Genomic DNA, 25,040 nt, shown 5'->3' on the forward strand with positions numbered 1-25,040 from the left:
ATTGATACCAATACACATGATTAAAAAACGAGCACATGTCCAATACGAAAAGTGCAAATAACAAACAAAGTGCAACTGCCAAAAGACACCAGATTTATAAAGTCTACCGCACAGTAACTAGTATATACATGCAGTTATATTGTATCTTGAGGTGCAGACACAAACCTTCCCAACAAAAATGCCCAGGAGGTAATGGCCCTATTAATCCTAAACCATAGTTTAAGCCATAATCCCTAACTTACATCCATCTGGGGGATTGCCATCAGTCGGTACACCAGTGATAGTACGGCTACAACCATAGCGAATACCCCAAATGGTGGCCCTGGTAATAAAAATGTAAGGAAGGCATGTCTCACCTAGTGCAGGTAGACCTCTGCACGCACCCCGACGCGCGTATTGCCGCTGTCAGCCTCGCTTTCTCAAGGGGAAGTGTGGTTTCAATTACCTATAGGACCTTTAAGTAGCCATAGTAACGTGTCACGTGACAGTCATATGACATCGCTGGATACTGAGCTGTGTAAGTATGGCGCATGCGCGCGCCGCTGTCCGGGCCAACCCACCCCCACCCGGACGTGTCCAGCCCATGTGTATTGGTATCAATAAAATGTGTTTACATTTTTTATAAAAAACTTCCATTGGTTCTCTTGAGTTTTATGTGGCTAATGTATGGAAGTACATGCTATTTTTGAGTGACTGACAGCAGTCACAAAATGAATCTGGAAATTTTGGTATTTATACTAGTACCAGTGTAGAGATGATCCGTAGTTCCACAGGATCCCAGCTCCAACGTACGTTTCGCCACCGTGGCTTTTTCAAGGAGTGAGGAGAAGGTGAAAAGAAGGATCTTTTATACGTGACCCCAACCAATCCGAGAACACATAAAACCCCATGTGAATAATAAAACAAAATAACAAACCAAAACGAGTACAGTCCCATATCAGAATCGTTTGGATCAGTCCAAAACAAATAAATAGCACATACAATAAAGAAAATCCTTTCCCCAAATGCATACACACCAAAAAATAATAAAAGTAATAATAATAATAGTTGTGAATCATGTTAGGTTTTGATTCCCGTGACGGTGATTGACAGAATAGTGAATCCCTTCACAGACTGGAGCAGCGCTACTCTGGAACTGGGTTAGGTGAGTAGTATGTGTGTGGGTTTTTTTTAATATCTGGAATTGTGGGGGCATCATATTAAGTGGTGGGGTCTCATACTGAGTGGGTGACAAATGGGGGCCATTATACTGAGTAGGGGGCTGTGGTGGAGTGTAAGGACCTTCATAATGATTTGGGGTCCTCATTTTGTGTAGTAGGCTGTTGTGGCAACAATACTTTGTGAGTGGCTGTGGGGGCCATCATACCGTGTGAGGGGCTGTGGGGGCCATCATACTCTGTGAGGGGCTGTGAGGGCCATAATACTGTGTGGCAGCCCTCATTCTGAGCTACATGGGTACACAGGATAAAAATTTCCTGGTGATGAGCCAGATAGGGATAAGTAAGTGAGAAATACAGAACTTTGGTCTATCTTGTTGCAGACTTGAATTGATTTGGTGTTGTGTGCGAGGAAGGAGACATGAGATAGTAAGTTCTGAAGGAAAGCAAAGATATTAGGTTCCTTAGAAGGATAGATCTGGAGATTTATTCTGACGGAATATAGGCTGAACTGGATGGACAAATGTCTTTTTTCGGCCTTACTAACTATGTTACTATATAAAGGCAGTGGGATTCTGGATTCCAGGCAGGAAGCATAGAGGAGACAAAGAGCAGGTCGAGGACCTTGGCTCAGTCTAGGAGGCCTGATACGGAACTTTACCTAGGGGAGCAGAAGGCCAGGAGGCCTAATTAAAGGTATCAAACTTCGCAAAGGTGAGCAGAAGGATGTGGTCCTTATCTCAGGCCAGGAGACCTAAGGCCCCGTCTCACATAGCGATTTACCAACGATCACGACCAGCGATACGACCTGGCCGTGATCGTTGGTAAGTCGCTGTGTGGTCGCTGGGGAGCTGTCACACAGACAGCTCTCCCCAGCGACCAACGATCAGGGGAACGACTTCGGCATCGTTGAAACTGTCTTCAACGATGCCGAAGTCCCCCTGCAGCACCCGGGTAACCAGGGTAAACATCGGGTTACTAAGCGCAGGGCCGCGCTTAGTAACCCGATGTTTACCCTGGTTACCAAAAAAAACAAACAGTACATACTCGCCTTTCGGTGTCCAGGTCCCTTGCCGTCTGCTTCCTGCTCTGACTGAGATCCGGCCGTACAGCGAGAGCAGAGCGCAGCGGTGACGTCACTGCTGTGCTCTCACTTCTCACTGTACGGCCGGCAGTCAGTGAGAGCAGGAAGCAGACGGCAAGGGACCTGGACACCGAAAGGCGAGTATGTACTGTTTGTTTTTTTTGGTAACCAGGGTAAACATCGGGTTACTAAGCGCGGCCCTGCGCTTAGTAACCCGATGTTTACCCTGGTTACCAGTGAAGACATCGCTGGATCGGTGTCACACACACCGATTCAGCGATGTCAGTGGGGCCTCAACGACCAAAAAAAGGTCCAGGCCATTCCGACACGACCAGCGATCTCGCAGCAGGGGCCTGATCGCTGGTACGTGTCACACATAGCGAGATCGCTATGGAGGTCGCTGTTGCGTCACAAAACTTGTGACTCAGCAGCGATCTCGCTAGCGATCTCGCTATGTGAGACGGGGCCTCTACTTAAAAATACTGAAACAGTATACAGGAGGCATTATTAAAAGGGATTAAGTATTCCTTATCTTTGTCAAACTGCAAACAATTATCTAAACTAGAGAGGAAGCTACAGTGTCGCAAACTGGGATACGAGTTCTCCTATGGAGAGCTGACGATGCAGAGCCACAGAAAGGAGTGCGTGGCCCTCATTGAATGGACATTGAGAGCGCTAGTGAGTTGTCGTACTGATGCATCTCAGCCAGTCTTTTCCTCTCAAATCAACTGGGAGCAGAGAGTATCTCTGAGGGGCCATAGCAACACATCTCGCCTTTTATGGTTCACACGGGGGATGATGGGACTTCCCATAATGGTTTGCTGGACTGTTGTAGCTTGTAACAAAAGTTATGTACCACCACATGTAACCGGAAAGTTCCTGACTCTGAAAAATGCAGAAGAAGCATTCATAAAGTGTTGTGCCTGCTATCTAATGTATAAACTTCTCATCAAATTCATCTTAAGTAAAGAAAAGTATATTTTTGAACTTTGGTCTCCCTCATTTATCTCCATACCATCTGGTCCGTGCCTTCCAAGTACAACAGCAGCATGCACTCCATAGAGGTGGGAGTCAATATACACTGCTCAAAAAAAATAAAGGGAACACTAAAATCCCACATCCTAGATATCACTGAATGAAATATTCCAGTTCTAAATCTTTATTCATTACATATTGGATTGTGTTGAGAACAATAAAACCTAAAAATGATCAACGTAAATCACAACTAATATCCCACGGAGGTCTGGAGTTGGAATGATGGCCAAAATCAAAGTGGAAAATGAAGTTACAGGCTGATCGAACTTCAGTGGAAATGCCTCAAGACAAGGAAATGATGCTCAGTAGTGTGTGTGGCTTCCACGTGCCTGTATGACCTCCCTACAACGCCTGGGCATGCTCCTGATGAGGCGGCGGATGATCTCCTGAGGGATCTCCTCCAAGACCTGAACTAAAGCATCCGCCAACTCCTGGACAGTCTGTGGTGCAACGTGACGTTGGAGGATGATGCGAGACATGATGTCCCAGATGTGTTCAATCGGATTCAGGTCTGGGGAACGGGCGGGCCAGTCCATAGCTTCAATGCCTTCATCTTGCAGGAACTGCTGACACACTCCAACCCCATGAGGTCTGGCATTGTCCTGCATTAGAAGGAACCCAGGGCCAACCACACCAGCATATGGTCTCACAAGGGGTCTGAGGATCTCATCTCGGTACCTAATGGCAGTCAGGCTACCTCTCGAGAGCACATGGAGGGCTGTGCGTCCCTCCAAAGAAATGCCACCCCACGCCATTACTGACCCACTTCTAAACCGGTCATGCTAAAAGATGTTGCAGGCAGCAGATCGCTCTCCACGGCATCTCCAGACTCTGTCACGTCTGTCACATGTGCTCAGTGTGAATCTGCTTTCATCTGTGAAGAGCACAGGACGTCAGTGGCGAATTTGCCAATCCTGGTGTTCTGTGGCAACTGCCAAGCGTCCTGCATGGTGTTGGGCTGTAAGCACCACCCCCACCTGTGGACGTCGGGCACTCAGACCATCCTCATGGAGTCGGTTTCTAACCGTTTGTGCAGACACATGCACATTTGTGGCCTACTGGAGGTCATTTTGCAGGGCTCTGGCAGTGCTCCTCCTGTTCCTCCTTGCACAATGGCTGAGGTAGCGGTCCTGCTGCTGGGTTGTTGCCCCCCTACGGACCCCTGCACATCTCCTGGTGTACTGGCCTGTCTCCTGGTAGTCCTCCAGTTTCTGGACACTATGCTGACAGAAGCAGCAAACCTTGCCACAGCTCACATTGATGTGCCATCCTGGATGAGCTGCACTACCTGAGCCACTTGTGTGGGTTGTAGAGTCTGTCTTATGCTACCACGAGTGTGAAAGCACAACCAACATTCAAAAGTGACCAAAACATCAGCCAGAAAGCATTGGAACTGAGATGTGGTCTGTAGTCCCCACCTGCAGAACCACTCCTTTATTGAGGGTGTCTTGATAATTGCCAATAATTTCCATCTGTTGTCTATTCCATTTGCACAACAGCATGTGAAATTGATTGTCAAACAGTGTTGCCTCCTTAGTGGACAGTTTGATTTCACAGAAGTTTGATTTACTTGGAGTTACTGTATATTCCGCTGTTTAAGTGTTTCCCTTTATTTTTTTGAGCAGTGTGTGTATATATACCCTGTTACAGGTAGGGGGCGCTGTATGGTCTCCCCAGAATACTCATGGAGGTGTTTTGAGGCCATACGCAGAGGAAGACACACTGCACTGTCAGCCTGAATTAAGGATGTTCTGGGACCTGTAGTCCTACAAGTAAATTGTGTTGTTGTTAAAGAGGGAGGCTGGCAGGGCTAGTTATGAGAGCTGGGCGGGTCAAACTAGCCACACACACACACACAACTCCTGTGGGTGTGGTTAGAGCTTCATAATGTGAGCAGGGTGTGGGTCACGTGTTGAGAGTGTGGACCTGAATGGTCTGTGCTGTTGGTCCTGGAAAAGACTATGTGTTGGGAGTGCTATCTCCCTGAATAGCACATGGTGGAGCTTTGGACCTGGTGGCCTGTGTGTTGGACGGTCCCAGGTGGGGACGGACGTCCTGAATAGCGCATCAGTGAGACTGTGGTCCTGGACGGTCTGTGTTGGAAGCTCCTGTGAGTGGAGTCTTCCTGGAAGCACCTGAGAGACAGTGGACCTGGACGGTCTGTGTTGGGGAAGGGGAAGCTACTGTCCTTCGGTGGGTCTGGACTGACTGAGGTGTGCCTGCCAGGCAAGTTGGTGATCCCCCGTAAGGCAGCTTTCCCAGAAAGACAGGATTGATGAGGAGACGGCGTGAGGAGTGGAGCTCCTGGAAGGTAACCCCGTACAAGGGGAGTGTAATATACGGCAGAGAAGTGTATCTGCTATATGTACTGTGCGGTCACCCACGGCAACTAGTCAGAGCCAGACCAGCATGCTTAGTTGCCACAAACTAATGATGTGAAGCCTTAAGTAAAAACTGTTTGCCTTTGGTTCACGTTTCTATGGCTTATGATACCTGAATAAACCAAATAGACTGCTTAAGTGAGTAACCGTGCCCGTGTGCATTTATCCCGTTGCCAAGCGAGTGTCCCCAACCACATGCAGTGAGCGCAGCATCACAATATATATTTTATTTGTTTTTTTTACTTTGGACGCTGGGGGACCCAATTCCATCTATTGCCAGTGACTTCTATCTACCCCACTGTGTATAGGATAATAGAGTATAATGAAGTTGTTATGGACGAGTCTTAACTAACATTGTGCAGTGACTCTGTTTTCTCTATAGTGACAGAATATTTCTTGTTGCTAAATCTGTGATTTTTTTTTTGACACTTTAAACCTTATTTTAAACCTTTGTTATACCCCTCTGATCAGTGCGATCATCCATCATACAAGCCTCTGATGGCTCCGGTGATGCCCTGTACTACTGTAGTGCCGTGTATCATCACTGCTGTCAGTGTAACACTAACGGCCCCATACACATGAGATAAGAGTTGGCTGAACGGTCATTTGGCAGACGGCTATCTCTCCCGACTCCCCCATACACACAAATATTCCAGCTTTCCTGGGGTCTGTATGAGAGAGTCGCCTCCAGACTCCTGTAGTGGAGGATTATCTACAGGAAGAACAAACGGATTATCCTCTGAAATTCAGGATGTCAGATCCTTCTCTGCCCTGACATCATCTGTCGAGAGGCCCCCAAATCTATATATATAATTGTCTATGGGGTACTTCCGTCTTTCTTTCTGCAACTTCCGTCACGGAAATCCCGTGTCGCTGATTGGTCTCGCCAGCTGCCTGTCATGGCTGCCGCGACCAATCAGCGATGGGCATAGTCCGATTAGTCCCTCCCTACTCCCCTGCAGTCAGTGCCCGGCGCCCGCTCCATACTCCCCGCAGTCAGTGCCCGGCGTCCACTCCAAACTCCCCTCCGGTCACCGCTCACAGGGTTAATGCCAGCGGTAACGGACCGCGTTATGCCGCGGGTAACGTTACCGCTATTAACCCTGTGTGTCCCCAACTTTTTACTATTGATGCTGCCTATGCAGCTTCAATAGTAAAAAAATCTAATGTTAAAAATAATAAAAAAACAAAAAACTGCTATACTCACCCTCCGTAGTACGACGATGCGCTCGCGCCGGCCGCCATCTTCCGTAGTGTTGAGCGATACCGTCCGATACTTGAAAGTATCGGTATCGGAAAGTATCGGCCGATACCGGCAAAGTATCGGATCTAATCCGATACCGATACCCGATACCAATACAAGTCAATGGGACTCATGTATCGGACGGTATTCCTGATGGTTCCCAGGGTTTGAAGGAGAGGAAACTCTCCTTCAGGCCCTGGGAACCATATTAATGTGTAAAAGAATTAAAATAAAAAATATTGCTATACTCACCTCTCCGACGCAGCCTGGACTTCAGCGAGGGAACCGGCAGCGTTCTTTGCTTAAAATTCGCGCTTTAACTTCCTTACGTGAAGTCCCGGCTTGTGATTGGTCGCGCGCCGCCCATGTGGCCGCGACACGACCAATCACAGCAAGCCGTGACGTAATTTTAGGTCCTTCAGTATTTTAAAATTACGTTCCGGCGTTGTGATTGGTCGCGTCGCGGTCACATGGGCGACGCGACCAATCACAAGCCGTGACGTCACGGGAGGCTGGACACGCGCGCATTTTAAAAAAAGGCTGCGTCGGAGAGGTGAGTATAGCAATATTTTTTATTTTAATTCTTTCTTTTACACATTAATGTTGTTTCGATACCGATACCCGATACCACAAAAGTATCGGATCTCGGTATCGGAATTCCGATACCCGCAAGTATCGGCCGATACCCGATACTTGCGGTATCGGAATGCTCAACACTAGTTACCAGAGATGCTTTGCGAAATCATCCAGAAGACTTAGCGGTCTCGCGAGACCGCTAAGTCATCTGGGTAATTTCGCAATGCATCCTGGGAACGGAAGATGGCGGCAGCCGCGCGCATAGGGACAGTTTCGCTGGATCCCAGAGGGTGAGTATATAACTATTTTTTGTTTTATCTTTTTTTGACACGGATATGTGCCCACACTGCTATATACTACGTGGGCAGTGTTATATAGCGCGTGGGCTGCGTTATATACAGCGTGCCTGCTATATACTACGTGGCCAGTGTTATGTACTACGTGGGCAGTGTTATATACTACGTGGGCAGTTATACCGCGTAGGCAGTGTTATATACCGCGTGGGCTGCTATATACTACGTGGCCAGTGTTATATACCGCGTGGGCAGTGTTATATACCGCATGGGCAGTGTCAGGGCCGGACTGGGACTAAAATTCAGCCCTGGCATTTGAAGTTACACAGGCCCACTTGTCACATGGTGACTGTATAATATCTTTGTACACTTGTAGGCAGGGCCGGTTTTAGGCAAAGTGGGGCCCTAGGCAAAGTTTAAAATGGGTCCCCAAATGCTAACATATTGCACATCACACAGAAGCCTTTCTGTTGTATTTACGTGCGCTGAGTTCAGGCCGCTAAACGAGTTTGATCGACAATACTGAAGTTGTTCAACGCTTGTTTCCTGGCCTCTTTCCACCAGCTGAGGAATAATGATGAGACAGAACGATCACTAATAGATCACCATACAGTATCATGTTTTCAGCAGCACATCTACAGTTTACACTGGCAATGTGCTGCTGACAACAAGGCTTTTTGTTCCAGCGAAAACAATCCGAATATGCAGCATTTTACTTGTTTAGTAAAATACACCCCATAGTCCTCCATATATTATAATGTGCTCCATAGTCCTCCATATAGTATAATACACTCCCTATAGTCCTCCATATATTAAAATACACTGCTCAGTCCTCCACATAGTATAATACACTCCTCATAGTCCTCCATATAGCATAATACAATCCTCATAGTCCTCCATATAGCATAATACAATCCTCATAGTGCTCCATATAGTATAATGCGCCGCCACAGTCATCCATGTAGTACAATTCACTTCCCATAGTATAATGCACCCCATAGTTCTTCATATAGTATAACGTATTCCCCATAGTCCTCGATACAGTATAATGCAGCCCACATATAGTATAATGCAGCCACCCCAGAGTATAATGCAGCCACCCCAGAGTATAATGCAGCCACCCCACAGAGTATAATGCAGCCACCCCAGAGTATGTAACCCCCATAGAATATAATACAGCCCACCTCCCCATAATATATAATGTAGCCCCTCATAGAATATAATGCAGCCCCCCATAGTATATAACGCAGCCTCCCCCATAGAATATAATATACCCCCACAATAGTATATAACACAGCCACATAGTACATAACATGGCCTCCCCCATAGAATATAATATACTCCCCATAGTATATAGCAAAGCCCGCATATTATATAGCACAAACCGCATAGTATACAGCACAGCCTGCATACTATAGCACAGCTCGCGTAGTAGATAACACAGCCCACACAGCAGTATTCAGCACAGACCACACAGTAGTATACAGCACAGACCACACAGTAGTATACAGCACAGCCCACGTAGAAGTATACAGCACAGTCCACACAGTAGTATACAGCACAGCCCACAGAGTAATATATACAGCACAGCCCACAAAGTAATATATACAGCACAGCCCACAAAGTAATATATACAGCACAGCCCACAGAGAACTATATACAGCACAGCCCACAGAGAACTATATACAGCACAGCCCACAGAGAACTATATAAAGCACAGCCCAGAGTACTATATACAGCACAGCCTAGAGTACTATATAAAGCACAGCCCAGAGAGTACTATATAAAGCACAGCCCAGAGAGTACTATATACAGCACAGCCCAGAGAGTACTATATACAGCACAGCCCACAGAGTACTATACACAGCACAGCCCACAGAGTACTATATACAGCACAGCCCACAGAGTACTATATACAGCACAGCCCACAGAGTACTATATACAGCACAGCCCACAGAGTACTATATACAGCACAGCCCACAGAGAACTATATACAGCACACAGTAGTATACAGCACAGAGCACAGCCCACAGAGAACTATATACAGCACAGAGCACAGCCCACAGAGAACTATATACAGCATACAGCACAGAGCACAGCCCACAGATAACTATATACAGCCCACAGTAGTATACAGCACAGAGCACAGCCCACAGAGAGCTATATACAGCCCACAGTAGTATACAGCACAGCCCACAGAGAACTATATACAGCCCACAGCAGTATACAGCACAGAGCACAGCCCACAGCAGTATACAGCACAGAGCACAGCCCACAGAGAACTATATATAGCACAGAGCACACAGTAGTATACAGCACAGAGCACAGCCCACAGAGAGCTATATACAGCCCACAGCAGTATACAGCACAGAGCACAGCCCACAGAGAACTATATACAGCCCACAGTAGTATACAGCACAGAGCACAGCCCACAGAGAGCTATATACAGCCCACAGTAGTATACAGCACAGAGCACAGCCCACAGAGAACTATATACAGCCCACAGCAGTATACAGCACAGAGCACAGCCCACAGAGAGCTATATACAGCCCACAGTAGTATACAGCACAGAGCACAGCCCACAGAGAACTATATACAGCCCACAGCAGTATACAGCACAGAGCACAGCCCACAGAGAACTATATACAGCCCACAGCAGTATACAGCACAGAGCACAGCCCACAGAGAACTATATACAGCCCACAGCAGTATACAGCACAGAGCACAGCCCACAGAGTACTATATACAGCCCACAGTAGTATACAGCACAGAGCACAGCCCACAGAGTACTATATACAGCCCACAGTAGTATACAGCACAGAGCACAGCCCACAGAGAACTATATACAGCCCACAGTAGTATACAGCACAGAGCACAGCCCACAGAGTACTATATACAGCCCACAGAGAACTATATACAGCACAGAGCACAGCCCACAGAGAACTATATACAGCCCACAGCAGTATACAGCACAGAGCACAGCCCACAGAGTACTATATACAGCCCACAGCAGTATACAGCACAGAGCACAGCCCACAGAGAACTATATACAGCCCACAGCAGTATACAGCACAGAGCACAGCCCACAGAGGACTATATACAGCCCACAGCAGTATACAGCACAGAGCACAGCCCACAGAGTACTATATACAGCCCACAGCAGTATACAGCACAGAGCACAGCCCACAGAGAACTATATACAGCCCACAGTAGTATACAGCACAGAGCGCAGCCCACAGAGTACTATATACAGCCCACAGCAGTATACAGCACAGAGCACAGCCCACAGAGAACTATATACAGCCCACAGCAGTATACAGCACAGAGCACAGCCCACAGAGAACTATATGCAGCCCACAGCAGTATACAGCACAGAGCACAGCCCACAGAGTACTATATACAGCACAGCCCACAGAGTATTATATACAGCACAGCCCAGAGTACTATATACAGCACAGCCCACAGAGAACTATATACAGCACAGCCCACAGAGAACTATATACAGCACACAGTAGTATACAGCACAGAGCACAGCCCACAGAGAACTATATACAGCCCACAGCAGTATACAGCACAGAGCACAGCCCACAGAGAACTATATACAGCCCACAGTAGTATACAGCACAGAGCGCAGCCCACAGAGTACTATATACAGCCCACAGCAGTATACAGCACAGAGCACAGCCCACAGAGAGCTATATACAGCCCACAGCAGTATACAGCACAGAGCACAGCCCACAGAGAACTATATACAGCCCACATCTCTTCTCTTCCTCCCCTCACCTCCTCCGAGAATGGCCCACAGTCCAGAAAAAAACAAAACTCTCCTCACCTCTCCTCGTGCCCAGCGTTGCTTCCTGGTTCCTGCTCCTGTCTCAGCAGCTGCAGTCTGCCCGGGACACAGCAGGTGCGCGATGATATGACATCATCGCGCACCCGCAGTGTCAGAGGCAGAGCGGGGAATGATGGGAGAGGAGCGTCTGTAGACGCTCTCTCCTCCATCATTGCATTCAACTGTACCGGCGTCTATACGCCGGTATAGTTGAATGCGACGGCGGGGGCGGCGGATTGAGCGGCCCACCACTGGCACCGGCCCTTCTGGCATTTGCCAGAAGTGCCCTATGGCCAGTCCGGCCCTGGGCAGTGTTATATACCGCGTGGGCTGCTATATACTACGTGGCCAGTGTTATATACCGCGTGGGCAGTGTTATATACCGCTTGGGCTGCGTTATATACCGCATGGGCTGCGTTATATACCGCGTGGCTGCTATATACTAAGTGGCCAGTGTTATATACTATGTGGGCAGTATTATATACCGCGTGGGCAGTGTTATATACCGCATGGGCTGCGTTATATACCGCGTGGCTGCTATATACTACGTGGCCAGTGTTAGATACTATGTGGGCTGTGTTATGTACTGCGTGGCCTGTGCTATATATTACGTGGCCTCTGTTATATACTGCATGGCCTGTGTTATATAGTACGTCGCCTGTGTTATATACTGCGTGGCTGCTATATAGTGCGTGGGCTGTGTTATATACTATTTGGGCTGTGTTATATATTGTGTGGCCTGTATTAACGCATCGGGTATTCTACAATATGTATGTATGTATGTATATAGCAGCCACATAGTATATAGCACAGGCCACGTAGTATTTGTCTGCTATATACTACATGGCTCCTATATACTACTTGGCCTGTGCTATATACATACATACGTATTCTAGAATACCCGATGCGTTAGAATCGGCCCCCATCTAGTACATTATACAGTCCCCAAACCCCCGAAATCAGTGCTTTCATGGAACTTTAATGTTTATGGGGCGTTAAAAGGAACTTATTGGACGCTGCCTCTGGCCTAATAGACCTTCATACATTGCAGCCCAGACACCATTATTAGGCATATAAGTACCGTAATAACTAGGCCGCCCCATACTATCCAGTACTTGGGGGCGGGGGGCATTCAGCCAAACTCTGTCACCTTCTTAGATGTCATGTTCATTTTTCACAGCAGCAAGTGGTTAAACTGCCAGGGTTTTTGTTGAAGCCTCATCTGTGCCGTCCCTGCGGTGCACATCTATGTTCTGGTGCACAAAGAGTTAATTTAAAAAAACAAATGTTTAATGCGTTAAAAAATAACAAAATGTGTCTTCTGCTTTCTTAGATTTTTTTTCTCTTTACAAGAATTGTTGGAGCCAATTTTCTTTTTGAAACATTTTAATATCATTTTCTGGTGTTTTCCTTGTAATATAGGAAAGCCTAAGGCCAGAAATGAACCCCATAAATCTCTGTACATGGAGACTTTGGGATCAGATCATTTCTGTCCACGTTGATTGTGGAAACAAAAAAACTTTCATAAAAGCCTCAAACTTGTGTGTGAATCAGAGCTGAGATCTAACGTGATAGAAGATCCCAGTGCGGGGAAGACGGGAAACCTTCATATAGAGGCCGGTGGTGATGGAGTCAGTGACCGACTCTGGCCACATATGTTCCTACGGCCGTAGTAGAAGGTGAAGATGTCGTCCTCATCATGAAGTAGTTATTTCTCATGTCGCGTGTAATGAATATCTCCTGCAGTATTACTAATGCCGATTCCAGGGTCGGTAAATGAGACGAGAATTAGCGTTATGGAAGATGAGTCTATGAGGAACGTATTCAGCTGCCGACTCCGAGGAGGAAACTGCTTGTTGTCTGTGGCCTAAATATATAGGATTTATTAGTAGATGGAAAGAAGGAAACTAAATCCTGTAAAATAATAAATCTCCTCATATGTTTCCTTATTATCTCCAGTAATTGTATTATTACACAGGATTCTTATGATGTTACATCGGCTCATCTTCTCATTCAGGTCTCTACAATATCGGATCCTCTCAGTGAAGATCTTCTACAGAAGAGGATTTTCCTGATTTACCCATCAGTGATGGACATGGACAGAGACAAGATGGCGGAGAGGATATTACACCTCACCCTAGAGATCCTCTTCCGGCTTACTGGAGAGGTGAGAGATTCTGATGACGTCACATTACATCATTCTTATCTATGGGAATAACAGATGGACAGAACTGGAGAGGTGAGGACTCTGGAAATGTCTGTAGTGAGAGTTATTAATGTGTCTCTCCATTACCAGGATTACACAGTGGTGAAGAAGACCTCTAGTGATCGCTGTCAGGACCCTGTGTCTGAGGGATGGGGAAGACCCCTGAGCCCAATTACGGGGCCTCCACCTCACCCCCTGATCCATGAGGATATCAATGACCAGAAGATCCTAGATCTCACCTACAAGATGATTGAGCTGCTGACTGGAGAGGTGACACTGCTGGGAATGCTGGGACATTATACAGTAACACTATGAAGGGATCGGGGGATGACGGTATCATTGTATGTGTCAGGTTCCTATAAGGTGTCAGGATGTCGCTGTCTATTTCTCCATGGATGAGTGGGAGTATTTAGAAGGACACAGAGATCTGTACAAGGACGTCATAATGGAGGTTCCCCAGCCCCTCACATCTCCAGGTAATAGACAGGACTAAATACACTGCAGTATAATTACCGTATATGCTCGAGTATAAGCCGAGGCACCTGATTTTGCCACGGAAAACTGGGTAAGCTTATTGACTCGAGTATAAGCCGGGTATGTATTGTCCCCTCATTCCTATCCCAGTATGTGTGGTTTTCTCTGTCCTGTCCAGCTCTATGTGGCTCCCCTGTCCCATCTTGTATGCATGGTTCCCCCGTCCTCCTCTGTCATACTTACCTTCCTCGCACCATCGCTGAATGTCCCTAGCATGGCAGCTTCTTCCTGTGCCGAGCGGTCACGTCATGAATATATGCGCTCCACGCCGGGACAGAGGTGCAGAGAGACGGAGATGTAGCGACGGATGGCGAGTATTGATGTCTTCTGGAAGCCGGCGGCTGCAACTGTCGCCCGCTCCCCGCCCCCGCCAGCTTTCTGTACCGTGACTCGTGAATAAGCCGAGGGGGCACTTTCAGCACAAAAAAAGTGCTGAAAATCTTGGCGTATATACGGTATTTGTATGTAAAGAATGAATTCAGTCCCTGTATGTGTTTCCTCCAGATCTATGCAGTAGGAGGACAGCACCAGAGAGATGTGCCCGTCCTCTTCTTCCACAAGACTGTAAACAAGAAGATCCCAGTGCTCCTCAGGACCATCAGGTAGATGGAGAGAAGGTGTCAGGAGATCTCCCCTATGATGTGTAGACGCCGGTGAAGGTCTTGTGCTCAGTCTTGTTTTATCCACCAGTATTATATGTTTTATACTTGTGTGATGAGAACGGTGGAGATGGCAGGATTAGAGCTGATCATAGATGGGACTTCTCCATCTGTCGGTGACTTTTACAATATTTGTTTCAGGGTGAAGATCTGACCCATAATAATACTACAGAGACATATGTGAGGGGGGATGAGTGGTGTAAAGAGGAGATTCCTACATATGGCTACCCAGGTGAGTAGTGACCACTAACTGCAGAGAAGTCACAGATTCTTCTCATCACCGGCTGTGGCTGCTTTATCGGTGGTGTAGTCCGAACGTATCACAATCGTGTGATCACCATTTTACCTCTAGACCCCAACATTCTCCTTCACCAAAACTCTTTAAATGAATTTGGGCATTGAATCCCTTCTATATAACTTACAACCTGGAAGATCCACCTACCCCCTGGGATTAGAAGACGCTGACCGTTACCTGCCCAGATCTGTAAACTACAAAGCCAAATGACAGCGTACGTAGAATGTGCTGACAAGATGGAATATCACTTGAAGAATGGTGGGCCTGTAAGAGAAAGCGGAGGGTAATGATGCTGTTGGCTTCCTAGATCCCTGAGATTTTATTGGATGAATCTACCTTCTCTCCCTTCTGTGCTGCTGAATGTGATCATATGGTCCCTACAAGACCAGGTCCAGTCTTTCTGGCCAAACTTCACTTTTATGATCGACCACATTAAATGTCCAGTGAGGCCAAGTGTAAATTTCTGTACAATAACAACAGAGCTTCCATTTATCCTGGTTTCATGGATTCACTCCACGTCATAAATTGCAATGTTTTAGATTCTAAGGAATTCGGATTACTGCGCAATCTCTCCTGAAATGGGGAGCACTAATACTTACTGTCACGCTCACGCCCTGACTGGTGGGCGAGAGCTCGGGGGTTTGTGGCCCCACTGAGCCACAAACCAGGCTACCCTGGAAAGGGCGTGACTATGACAGCTGCCTGGGTTTTTGCTGAAGCCTCTGATGGTGAGGTCAGGCTTTTGCAGCAGGCAGCTGCCAGGTGCTACTCCAGGGTGGTGTCTGGCTGTGGCTGCTGATCCCACTTGGGAGACAGGAACACTAGGACAGGTGCGGACGACTGGCAGATGAGCACTGCTGAAACTTGAACGAGTAGGCAAGCAGGCATGGCAGAGAGCACAGGGCTGGCAGGCACGGCAGAGAACAGGGCTGGCAGGCACGGCAGACTGCACAGGGCTGGCGGGCACGGCAGAGAACACAGGGCTGGCGGGAGACAGAAATAGGACTAAGTTCAGACAAGGCAATGAAACAAGACAAGGTACAAGAAGAAAGACACAGGGACCAGGATATTCTGCCTCCTGGAGGGCGGACAACAAGATCAAGGCAAGAACACAGAGAAAAGCCTCTAGAGAGGGAGTAACACAGAGCAAGGCCTGGCAAACTCAGAAGCTAAACACAAACTGAGCTAACACATTGCACAGTCCCAGTCCACTGGGTGCAGCTGCACTAAATACTGGAGGCCTCTTGGTAATTGGTCGGGAACAGATTAGGCAGGTGCGCCCTGATTTTATAAGAACCAGAGAGTTCTGGCGCCGCCCCCCTATGCACACAGCCAGGAAGCATGCAGAGAGCAGAGGCACAGAATTTGGAGCTGGCAACAAACAGAAACCACAATATGACCTGGAGCAGTGGGTAAGATAGTGTGAGAGATGAGAGGCCATGCCGTGATGCCAGCAGAGTTGTTACACTTTCTCTACTCTTCTGGTCAGGACTCTTAGTAGAAAATGTAATGCCTTTTTTTTTTTTTTGCAGGTTCATTATGTATAATAGTTTGATTGTGGTGGGATTGCCCTGCCTAATTTATGTGAGTCTGTAACGCCTTGGTGGTCTTTAAAAAAAAAAAAGGTCTCCATTATCTCTTCCAAATGCCCGAGATCTAAATGTAAGGCACCTCTGCTCTGCAGTATTATAAAAAGTTCTCTTTGATTGCCTATTATTTATTTTCGAAACTCATTTGATATAAAATATTGGCCCTTACGATAGTTTAGAGTGCGAAGAGCCACATAACCAACCCCAGAGAGGTTACATCACCAGTTACTCTTTTTTATTTTTTACTGAAGAAGACTGTTGAGTTTGATCATTTCAGTAGATGGCCCCATTCTTCAGATCTGACATGTCACTTTATGGCGTGATAACTTTGGGATTCTTCACAAAGGATAATAGGAAACAAATGGACCTAAAAAATTATTTTACAACTTCTCATGAATCTGACAATACCCGATATACGGTTGTACACTACTGTCTGGGCACATGGCAGGGTTAAGAAGGGAAGGAGCGCCATTTAGCCATTAAAATCAGACCTTGCTGGAATAGTTTGCAAACACAATGTACTGTGAGCACTGTTCATGGTCACTTGGCAGCTCAATACCTAGTTACCGTGAACAGGCTTGGCACTATCTACTCCTTTCTTCAGATCTCATGGATTGTCTTTCTCATTACAATATTAAACCCTCTACATGGATCTGGATTTACATAGGGACTCCTAGGCTTGGGCCATGGTGTTACCGACTGTACTGTGGAGTGAGATGGCAAGAAGAATAGTTAGGCACCTGGGTGAGAAACAGGAGGGCAGAGAAAATACATAATTAGAAGATGTAAGAGGAATCAGTAGATGGGACGAGATCACAACACGAAACAAATACAGAAGGCGGACTGAACCAGAGGAGAACAAGGCTGTATCTGGCAGTTTCTGGAAATATGTTTTGAGCTTTAGTAGGCTGTGGTGCTTTCCTATTGGCTGAAGAAGGGAGCAGAGTACTTCAGCTGTACAGCACACTCACATCCATACTGCCAGACTGGACGATACTACTGGTCCTAGGCACCCTACTCTTAGGGCTGGACAGAGCCTTCACTGCCCAGAGCCTTCACTGCCCAGATTATCTGGTTTTGACATCTACTCCATTACCAGAACCACCTGCAGAATGAATAAGGCGGTGCCTGGTTACAGGAGCAGACGTCGCAGTTCCTAGAGGAGTTGGGACACAACATTTGCAGAAGCCCTAAATTGACAAAATGGACTAAAACCAAAGTAGTAGAATCCTATGAGGGTTTTCTCTTAATCTGTGAACTGTCATTGTCTTAGTGAATAGTTCAATATTTTTACATAACTTGTAGTGATGAGCGAGTGTACTCTTAGTTTGAGTTTTCCAGAGCACGCTCGGGTGACCTCCGAGTATGATTTACAACTATTAGCCTGCTTGATTACATGTGGGGATTCCCTAGCAACCAGGCAACCCCCACATGTACTCAGTCTGGCTAGTATCTGTAAATCTTTCAGCTGCCGCGATGAAAACCTAAGTCTCCGAGCACTAACAAATACTCAGAGGAAAACCCGAGCAATGAGTACACTCGCTCATCACTAATAACTTGACATTTTTTTGGACTGGTTAAGTAGAAATGTTCAAAAATAGAAAATTCAAGGATATTTTATAAAAAAATAATTGGTTTTATTTTTGGCAGATGACTGTACCAGGAGATCAGATGAGCAGCTGACATCTTCAATTTTTAAATCAGATAATCTTGAAATTCCACAGGATACAATTAAAGTGAATGCTATTACTCCAGATATACCATTATCCCTTCACAGCAAAGACCTGTCATCTGATCCTATGAAACAGGTCCTGTCTTTTGATTCATTACCGACAACTGAGGAAAATCAAAGTCACAAAATAAGCATTAAAAAACGAACTGCTTCTAAAGCAAAAAAGCCATGTTCAGGTTCAGAATATGGAAATGGTTTTCCCCTCGAAAAGTCTTTTCTTAAACATCAAAAAATTCACACAGCAGAGAATAGATTTTCTTGTTTCAAGTGTGGGAAATGTTTTAACCAGAAATCAGATCTTGTTAGACACCAGAGAACTCACACAGGGGAGAAGCCATTTTCATGTTCAGAATGTGGGAAATGTTTTGTAGCTAAGTCAAGTCTTGTTAAACATCAGAGAACTCACACAGGGGAGAAGCCTTTTTCCTGTTCAGAATGTGGGAAATGTTTTAACCAGAAATGGAATCTTGTTATACACCAAAGAATTCACACAGGGGAGAAGCCTTTTTCATGTTCAGAATGTGGGAAATGTTTTAACCATAAATCAGATTTTGTTAAGCACCAGAAAACCCACACAGGGGAGAAACCATTTTCATGTTCAGAATGTGGGAAATGTTTTGTAGATAAATCAAGTCTTGTTAAACATCAGAGAACTCACACAGGGGAGAAGCCATTTTCCTGTTCAGAATGTGGGAAATGCTTTACCCAGAAATGGAATCTTGTTCTGCACCAAAGAATTCACATAGGGGAGAATCCTTTTTCATGTTCAGAATGTGTTAAATGTTTTAACCATAAATCAGATTCTGTTAACCACTAGAGAACCCACACAGGGGAGAAGACTTTTTCCTGTTCAGAATGTGGAAAATATTTTGTGAATAAATCATCTTTTCTTAGTCACCAGAGCAGTTACACTTGAGAGAAGCCTTTTCCATGTTTTTAATGTGGGAAATGTTTAACACAGATATCAACTCTTAATAAACATCAGAGAAGTCACATTGCGGAGAAGCCCTTTTCATGTTCAGAATGTTGGCAATGTTTTAACTGAAAAATTGTATCTTCTTAAGGGGTTGTCCTTTACTACATTACCTGGTCATTCCTCATATTTTTGGCCTCATTAAATTAAAAAATATTCATACTTCCCTCCTGTGCTGGCGCCTTTCCAGAGGTGTTGGAACTCGCTTTCCTATGGCTCACATGAGGTTGTTACATCACATGAGCCCTCCACCCAATTAAGGCCAATCTCACTGTCCCCGCCTTCAGACGTACAGTGATGAGCAAAAGGGTAACAATGTGACCTTTTGATTTTCAGGCTCGATATTTCACCATCTACTACTGCTTTGAACTGCTTCATTTTATAGACTTGGCTATCTCATACATAAATTTGACTTGCAACTATTTAGTGTCATGCTGCTGCAATGCAAGTAGGTGCAGGCTTCACTAGATGGCAGTAGAGAGGAAGCAGGTCTGCACCTAAACAGAGCGGACCTGCAGTGCAGCAGTGAGGCTACCACAGGTGGCAGCGGAATAGTCAAACAAGCCGGGTCAAATCCTAGACTGTAGCGCAGTACCAAAGGAATAAGCAAACTCGCGGTCAGAGACAAGCCAGGGGGTCCGTAACGGTCAGGAGCGGATAAGCTAAGGAGACAGAAACAGGTCAGGATACAAGCCAAGTCAAAACCAGGGAGTCTACACACTTAAAGGGAAACACTGGGTCAAGACGGGAACGAGAAAACAGAGACACTGGTTCAGGCAACTAACGCAGCAGGATAAATCAGGATATACCATAGTCAGATACACATGCCGAAGGCAGAACTATAACAGACATGGTCTGCAGGACACAACGGGGATAAACAGCAAACCTGAGACCAGACTGAGGCTAAGAAAGTTAATAAACCCTGGCATGACCAGACTGAAAAAGGGGAAAACAGGACTCAAAACCCGGTCTGGATCATGACATTTAGGATATGATTAGTTATACAGATTCTTGTCCAGTCACTGCATTGTTAGGCTGGTTTCACACTTGCGTTTTTGTAAGCTGCGTTTTAGCGCTAAAAAACGCAAAAAAAGCATGCGTTTTTTTTTCCTATACTTACTACAGGTTGCATTTCTGCAAATGAACGCACGCGTCAAAAAACGCATGCGTTACTGAAAACGCGTCAAAACGCATGCGAAAAAACGCATGCGTTTTTTAACGCGTGCGTTCATTTGCAGAAATGCAACCTGTAGTAATTTCTAGCGGCGTTTTTTTGCCGCGAAAAAACGCATGCGTTTTTTCGCGGCAAAAAAATGCATTGCCGTCTATGTAAACGCATGTGTTTTTAAGCACATGCGTTTGTTTGCGTTAAAAACGCATGCGTTTTTATAGAAAAACACAAGAAAACAAAAAAAAACAAGAAAACCCTAACCCTATCCATAGGGATCCAAACCCTAACCCTAAGGTTAGGATCCCTAGGGTTAGGGTTAGGATCCCTAGGGTAACGGTTAGGGTTAGGATCCCTAGTAACCCTAGGAATACTAACCCTAGCCCTAGGGATCCTAACCCTAACCCTTAGGGTTAGGATCCTAACCCTTAGGGTTAGGATCACTAGGGTAGGGTTAGGATCCCTAGGGTTAGGATCCCAAGGGTTATGGTGAGGGGTAGGGGTAGGGTTAGGGGTAGGGTTTGGATCCCTAGGGGTAGGGTTAGGGTTTGGATCCCTTTATCACCTTGATGGTGGGGGGTGGCTTATCAGTGACCTGGTGACCAGGACATTCTAATAAAAAGCTACCCCTAACCCTAGGGATCCTAACCCTAGCTAATTCTATTAATAGTGTGTTTTCTAGTTGATTTTGATGATTGGCAGCTGTCACACACTTCTCAGCATGTGTTTCAAAAACGCAAACGCGGGAAAAAACGCATGTAAACGCGGGAAAACGCAGCGGTTTCCCGCATTTTTTTTTTGGAGCAAAAACGCATGCGGCAGCGTTTGCATGCGTTTTTTCACCACATGCGTTTTTTTAAAAAACGCTGCAGATCAAAACGCAAGTGTGAAACCAGCCTTACTCTTTTGGCCCTGGTAGTGGAAAAATCTTTTTCTTCCTGTATTCTACAAAATACAAACTTCTCTCATTCCCTAATAGCTCAGTGTGTTATCAGGTTGATTCCCAAGTGAAAGGTCACTGGTTCGAATTGAGGAGCAGCCATGAAGTAGATTTCCCCAAAAAATGAGAAACTGCTTCATCCAGGTCATCGATGGCGATCTCTTAGTCAAGAACATTGCCAGACTGCATCACGTAAGTGCCAAGACTGTTGGAAGAATACAAAATTATGTCTATCCATTAAAAAGCAAAGACATGAACGTCCAGGAAAAATATCGGAATCAACAAGTGTGCTCATCGAAAGGTCTATCAGTTATGGTGTGACAAACACGGCAGTAGAGGTGGTTCGAATGTTTTGTAATTCTGAGATCACAGACTGTCATGCAAGCACCGTGCGACACATGTTACACAAGTCTGGAATGGTGGCTCAAAAAAAGGTGAAGAAGCCTCAACTTCAAAATAGTCATAAGAAGCATTTCCTCAAGTTTGCTAAAAAGTTCAAAAAGTGGATAGTAGAAAATTGAAAATGGGAGATTTGGAGCGATAAGCTGAAAGGCAATAGACTAGGCTTTGATGGGTGCAAATGAGTCGGTAAGAAACAAGGGAAATAGTGGCCAACGGATCAAGAAATTGAAGGAACTGTCAAGTTTGGTGGAGGAAGCCTGGTAATATGGGGTTGTTTCACAGCCAAAGGCATTGGCTAGTTGAACAGGTTCGATGGGGTTCTCAATGCTGAGCTATATGTGAGCATCCTATAAGACGAGTTACCTCGTACAGTCGAGTACTATGTGTATGAAAAGGATGACAGTGTTCCAGCAGGATCTGTCACTAGGTGGTGGCATGTCCAAGCGATAGAAGGGGACAGTGAAATACTGTGGAACAGTGATGGTGCCAGTGTTGAAGATAAGCAGTTCCCAGGCCATATCATAAAAACAAATAGCTCTGGATGCCTTTTGCTGTATGTATGATAGTCCGCGTTATGCAGCGTTGCTGAGCTGAGACTAAAATCACTATGAAGCATCTTTCTGAGTGCCAAGTTCTTGATTTACTTTCCCATGCTATCAATATCAGCTCACAACTGTCTGCGTTGCCTTTCCTGGGTATTAAAATAAACCCCTCAAAAAATGATGTGGAGTCCCCCCTATTTTTTAATAACCAGCAAAGGCTAAGCAAACAGCTGCTGGTTGATTTTAGCAGGCTGGAAAGGGGCCATGGATATTGGATATTGGCCTCTCCCAGACTAATAACACCAGCCCTCATCCACCCTAGAAATGAAGCATCCATTAGATGCACCATTTCTGGCCCACAGCCTTGCCTATTTCCATTTGCCCTGGTGCGTTGGCAAGCGGGGTAATGGTTTTGGGGTTGATATCAGCTTTGTAATACTTGCTGACATAAAGCCCAGGGGTTAGTAATGGAGAGGCATCTATAAGACATCATCATTACTAACCCGTAAGCTTAAAGCAAAAAAAAAAAAACTGCGAAGTCATTTATTTATATAAAGCACTCCCCGACCTTCTTTGACCTATTTATTACCTTTAAAAAATAAAATAATCCAAAGGGGTGCGCTGTAAATCTATCCCACGACGATCCCCGTTTCTGCAACATCTGGATATTATAAAGCAAAAATAGTACATAGCAACATCCTATCAATCAAAATTTCATGAATCTATTCATTCAGATCATGTTTGCTATTAGTCATGGACACTTACATGGAAGAGTTGCTAATGAATAAAGCACAATGGGGGTGTGGAAACCACATATATGACCACAAGATCCAAAAGATATTTAGAAAAAAACCTTTATTGTAAATACAAGACAGAAACTGGGATTCATAGGGAACATGTGCAAAAAAGGCAAAAGTGCAACATGCTAATAAATATATCAGGTCAAATATATAATAGCAGAAAAAGGAAAAAAAAAAAGGTGAACGGCACTGCCCAAGATTTATTGCTTGAACTAAAGCTGGTATTTATGAGACATCTTAGTCCAAGACAGCTACACCATGAGATTCCGGGTGCAACTCCGTGAAAAAACAGATATGTTCCATGAAATAAAGAAAAAGAAGCAGAATGCACTCACCAATCTCAAAAACAGCTTTATTCAATCTTCATGGATAAAACTTCATGGCCGGGGGAAGAGGAGTGGAGCTCAGGCGAGCAGGAGGAGAAGACGGCCGTTTCGCGCAGCGCTTGCGCTTCAACGGGTCTGCATGAGTGAGGGCTGGGTAGAAAACGGGATATGTCGGCCAACCAGCACATCCCCCCACCCAGACCCTCCCACTTGCCGAGAAATACAAACATTAAAAAGCACTTATTAAAAACAACAAAACAAAAAATGTACACCATAAAGAATCCCAGGTATATGAGGGAACCTTAATAATAACCAAAGAAATTGCTAACAATCAAAAAACATTCTTATCTATACGGTTAACGAAACAATTAACATTGGTAACATTTCCAGAAACTTGCGAATATAGATACAAAGACCTCAATACTTGATAAAGATTACAGGAAATCTTATAAAAAGATTGACATGTCTACTCTGTCGTTGAAGCCTAGAGGACCCATTGCTCCTGTGCACATGATCCATCTGGCTTCAAGTCTCAGGAGAAGATTATCCCAATTACCCCCCGAACAGGTGAGTTAACTCTTTCAATACCCGCAAATGTCAGCACTGTGGGATCACCATCATGTTTATCCTTAATATGGGAAATTAATCTAGGAACACCTTTACCAGAAAGTATAGACTTGAAATGTGTACATTTTTTGTTTTGTTGCTTTTAATAAGTGCTTTTTAATGTTTGTATTTCTCGGCAAGTGGGAGGGTCTGGGTGGGGGGGATGTGCTTGTTGGCCGACATATCCCGTTTTCCACCCAGCCCTCACTCATGCAGACCCGTTGAAGCGCAAGCGCTGCGTGAAACGGCCGTCTTCTCCTCCTGCTCGCCTGAGCTCCACTCCTCTTCCCCCGGCCATGAAGTTTTATCCATGAAGATTGAATAAAGCTGTTTTTGAGATTGGTGAGTGCATTCTGCTTCTTTTTCTTTATTTCATGGAACATATCTGTTTTTTCATGGAGTTGCACCCGGAATCTCATGGTGTAGCTGTCTTGGACTAAGATGTCTCATAAATACCAGCTTTAGTTCAAGCAATAAATCTTAGGCAGTGACGTTCACCTTTTTTTTCCTTTTTCTGCTTGTCACGATATGGTATGAAATATCATAAGTTTAGTTCTCTTGTCAGCCCAGGATGTGGGCTAAGAAACCCCCCTTCTCTTTTACTTCAGAGTTGAGCTTGCTTGCCAATGTAGATGGGGGAAGAGAGTTTTATTGACGAAAGGTATTT

At 45.5% G+C, this 25,040-nt stretch overlaps 2 protein-coding genes across 2 annotated transcripts in view; one reads left to right on the plus strand and one right to left on the minus strand.

Moving 5' to 3' along the window:
* The window catches only part of LOC143814893 (uncharacterized), a 748,367-nt gene that overhangs the window by 323,385 nt on the left and 399,942 nt on the right, over nucleotides 1-25,040 (minus strand). The window lies entirely within an intron of this gene.
* Nucleotides 13,620-25,040, plus strand: part of LOC143814894 (uncharacterized) — a 179,068-nt gene continuing 167,647 nt past the window's right edge. The window contains exons 1-5 of the mRNA XM_077293562.1: nucleotides 13,620-13,768; nucleotides 13,898-14,077; nucleotides 14,160-14,283; nucleotides 14,846-14,943; nucleotides 15,142-15,232. Coding sequence (XP_077149677.1) covers nucleotides 13,691-13,768; nucleotides 13,898-14,077; nucleotides 14,160-14,283; nucleotides 14,846-14,943; nucleotides 15,142-15,232 — 571 coding nt within the window. The 5' untranslated portion in view covers nucleotides 13,620-13,690. The remainder of the gene's footprint in view (nucleotides 13,769-13,897; nucleotides 14,078-14,159; nucleotides 14,284-14,845; nucleotides 14,944-15,141; nucleotides 15,233-25,040) is intronic.

This window comes from Ranitomeya variabilis, chromosome 3 (genome assembly GCF_051348905.1).
Source record: "Ranitomeya variabilis isolate aRanVar5 chromosome 3, aRanVar5.hap1, whole genome shotgun sequence".
Classification (NCBI taxonomy): domain Eukaryota; kingdom Metazoa; phylum Chordata; class Amphibia; order Anura; family Dendrobatidae; genus Ranitomeya; species Ranitomeya variabilis.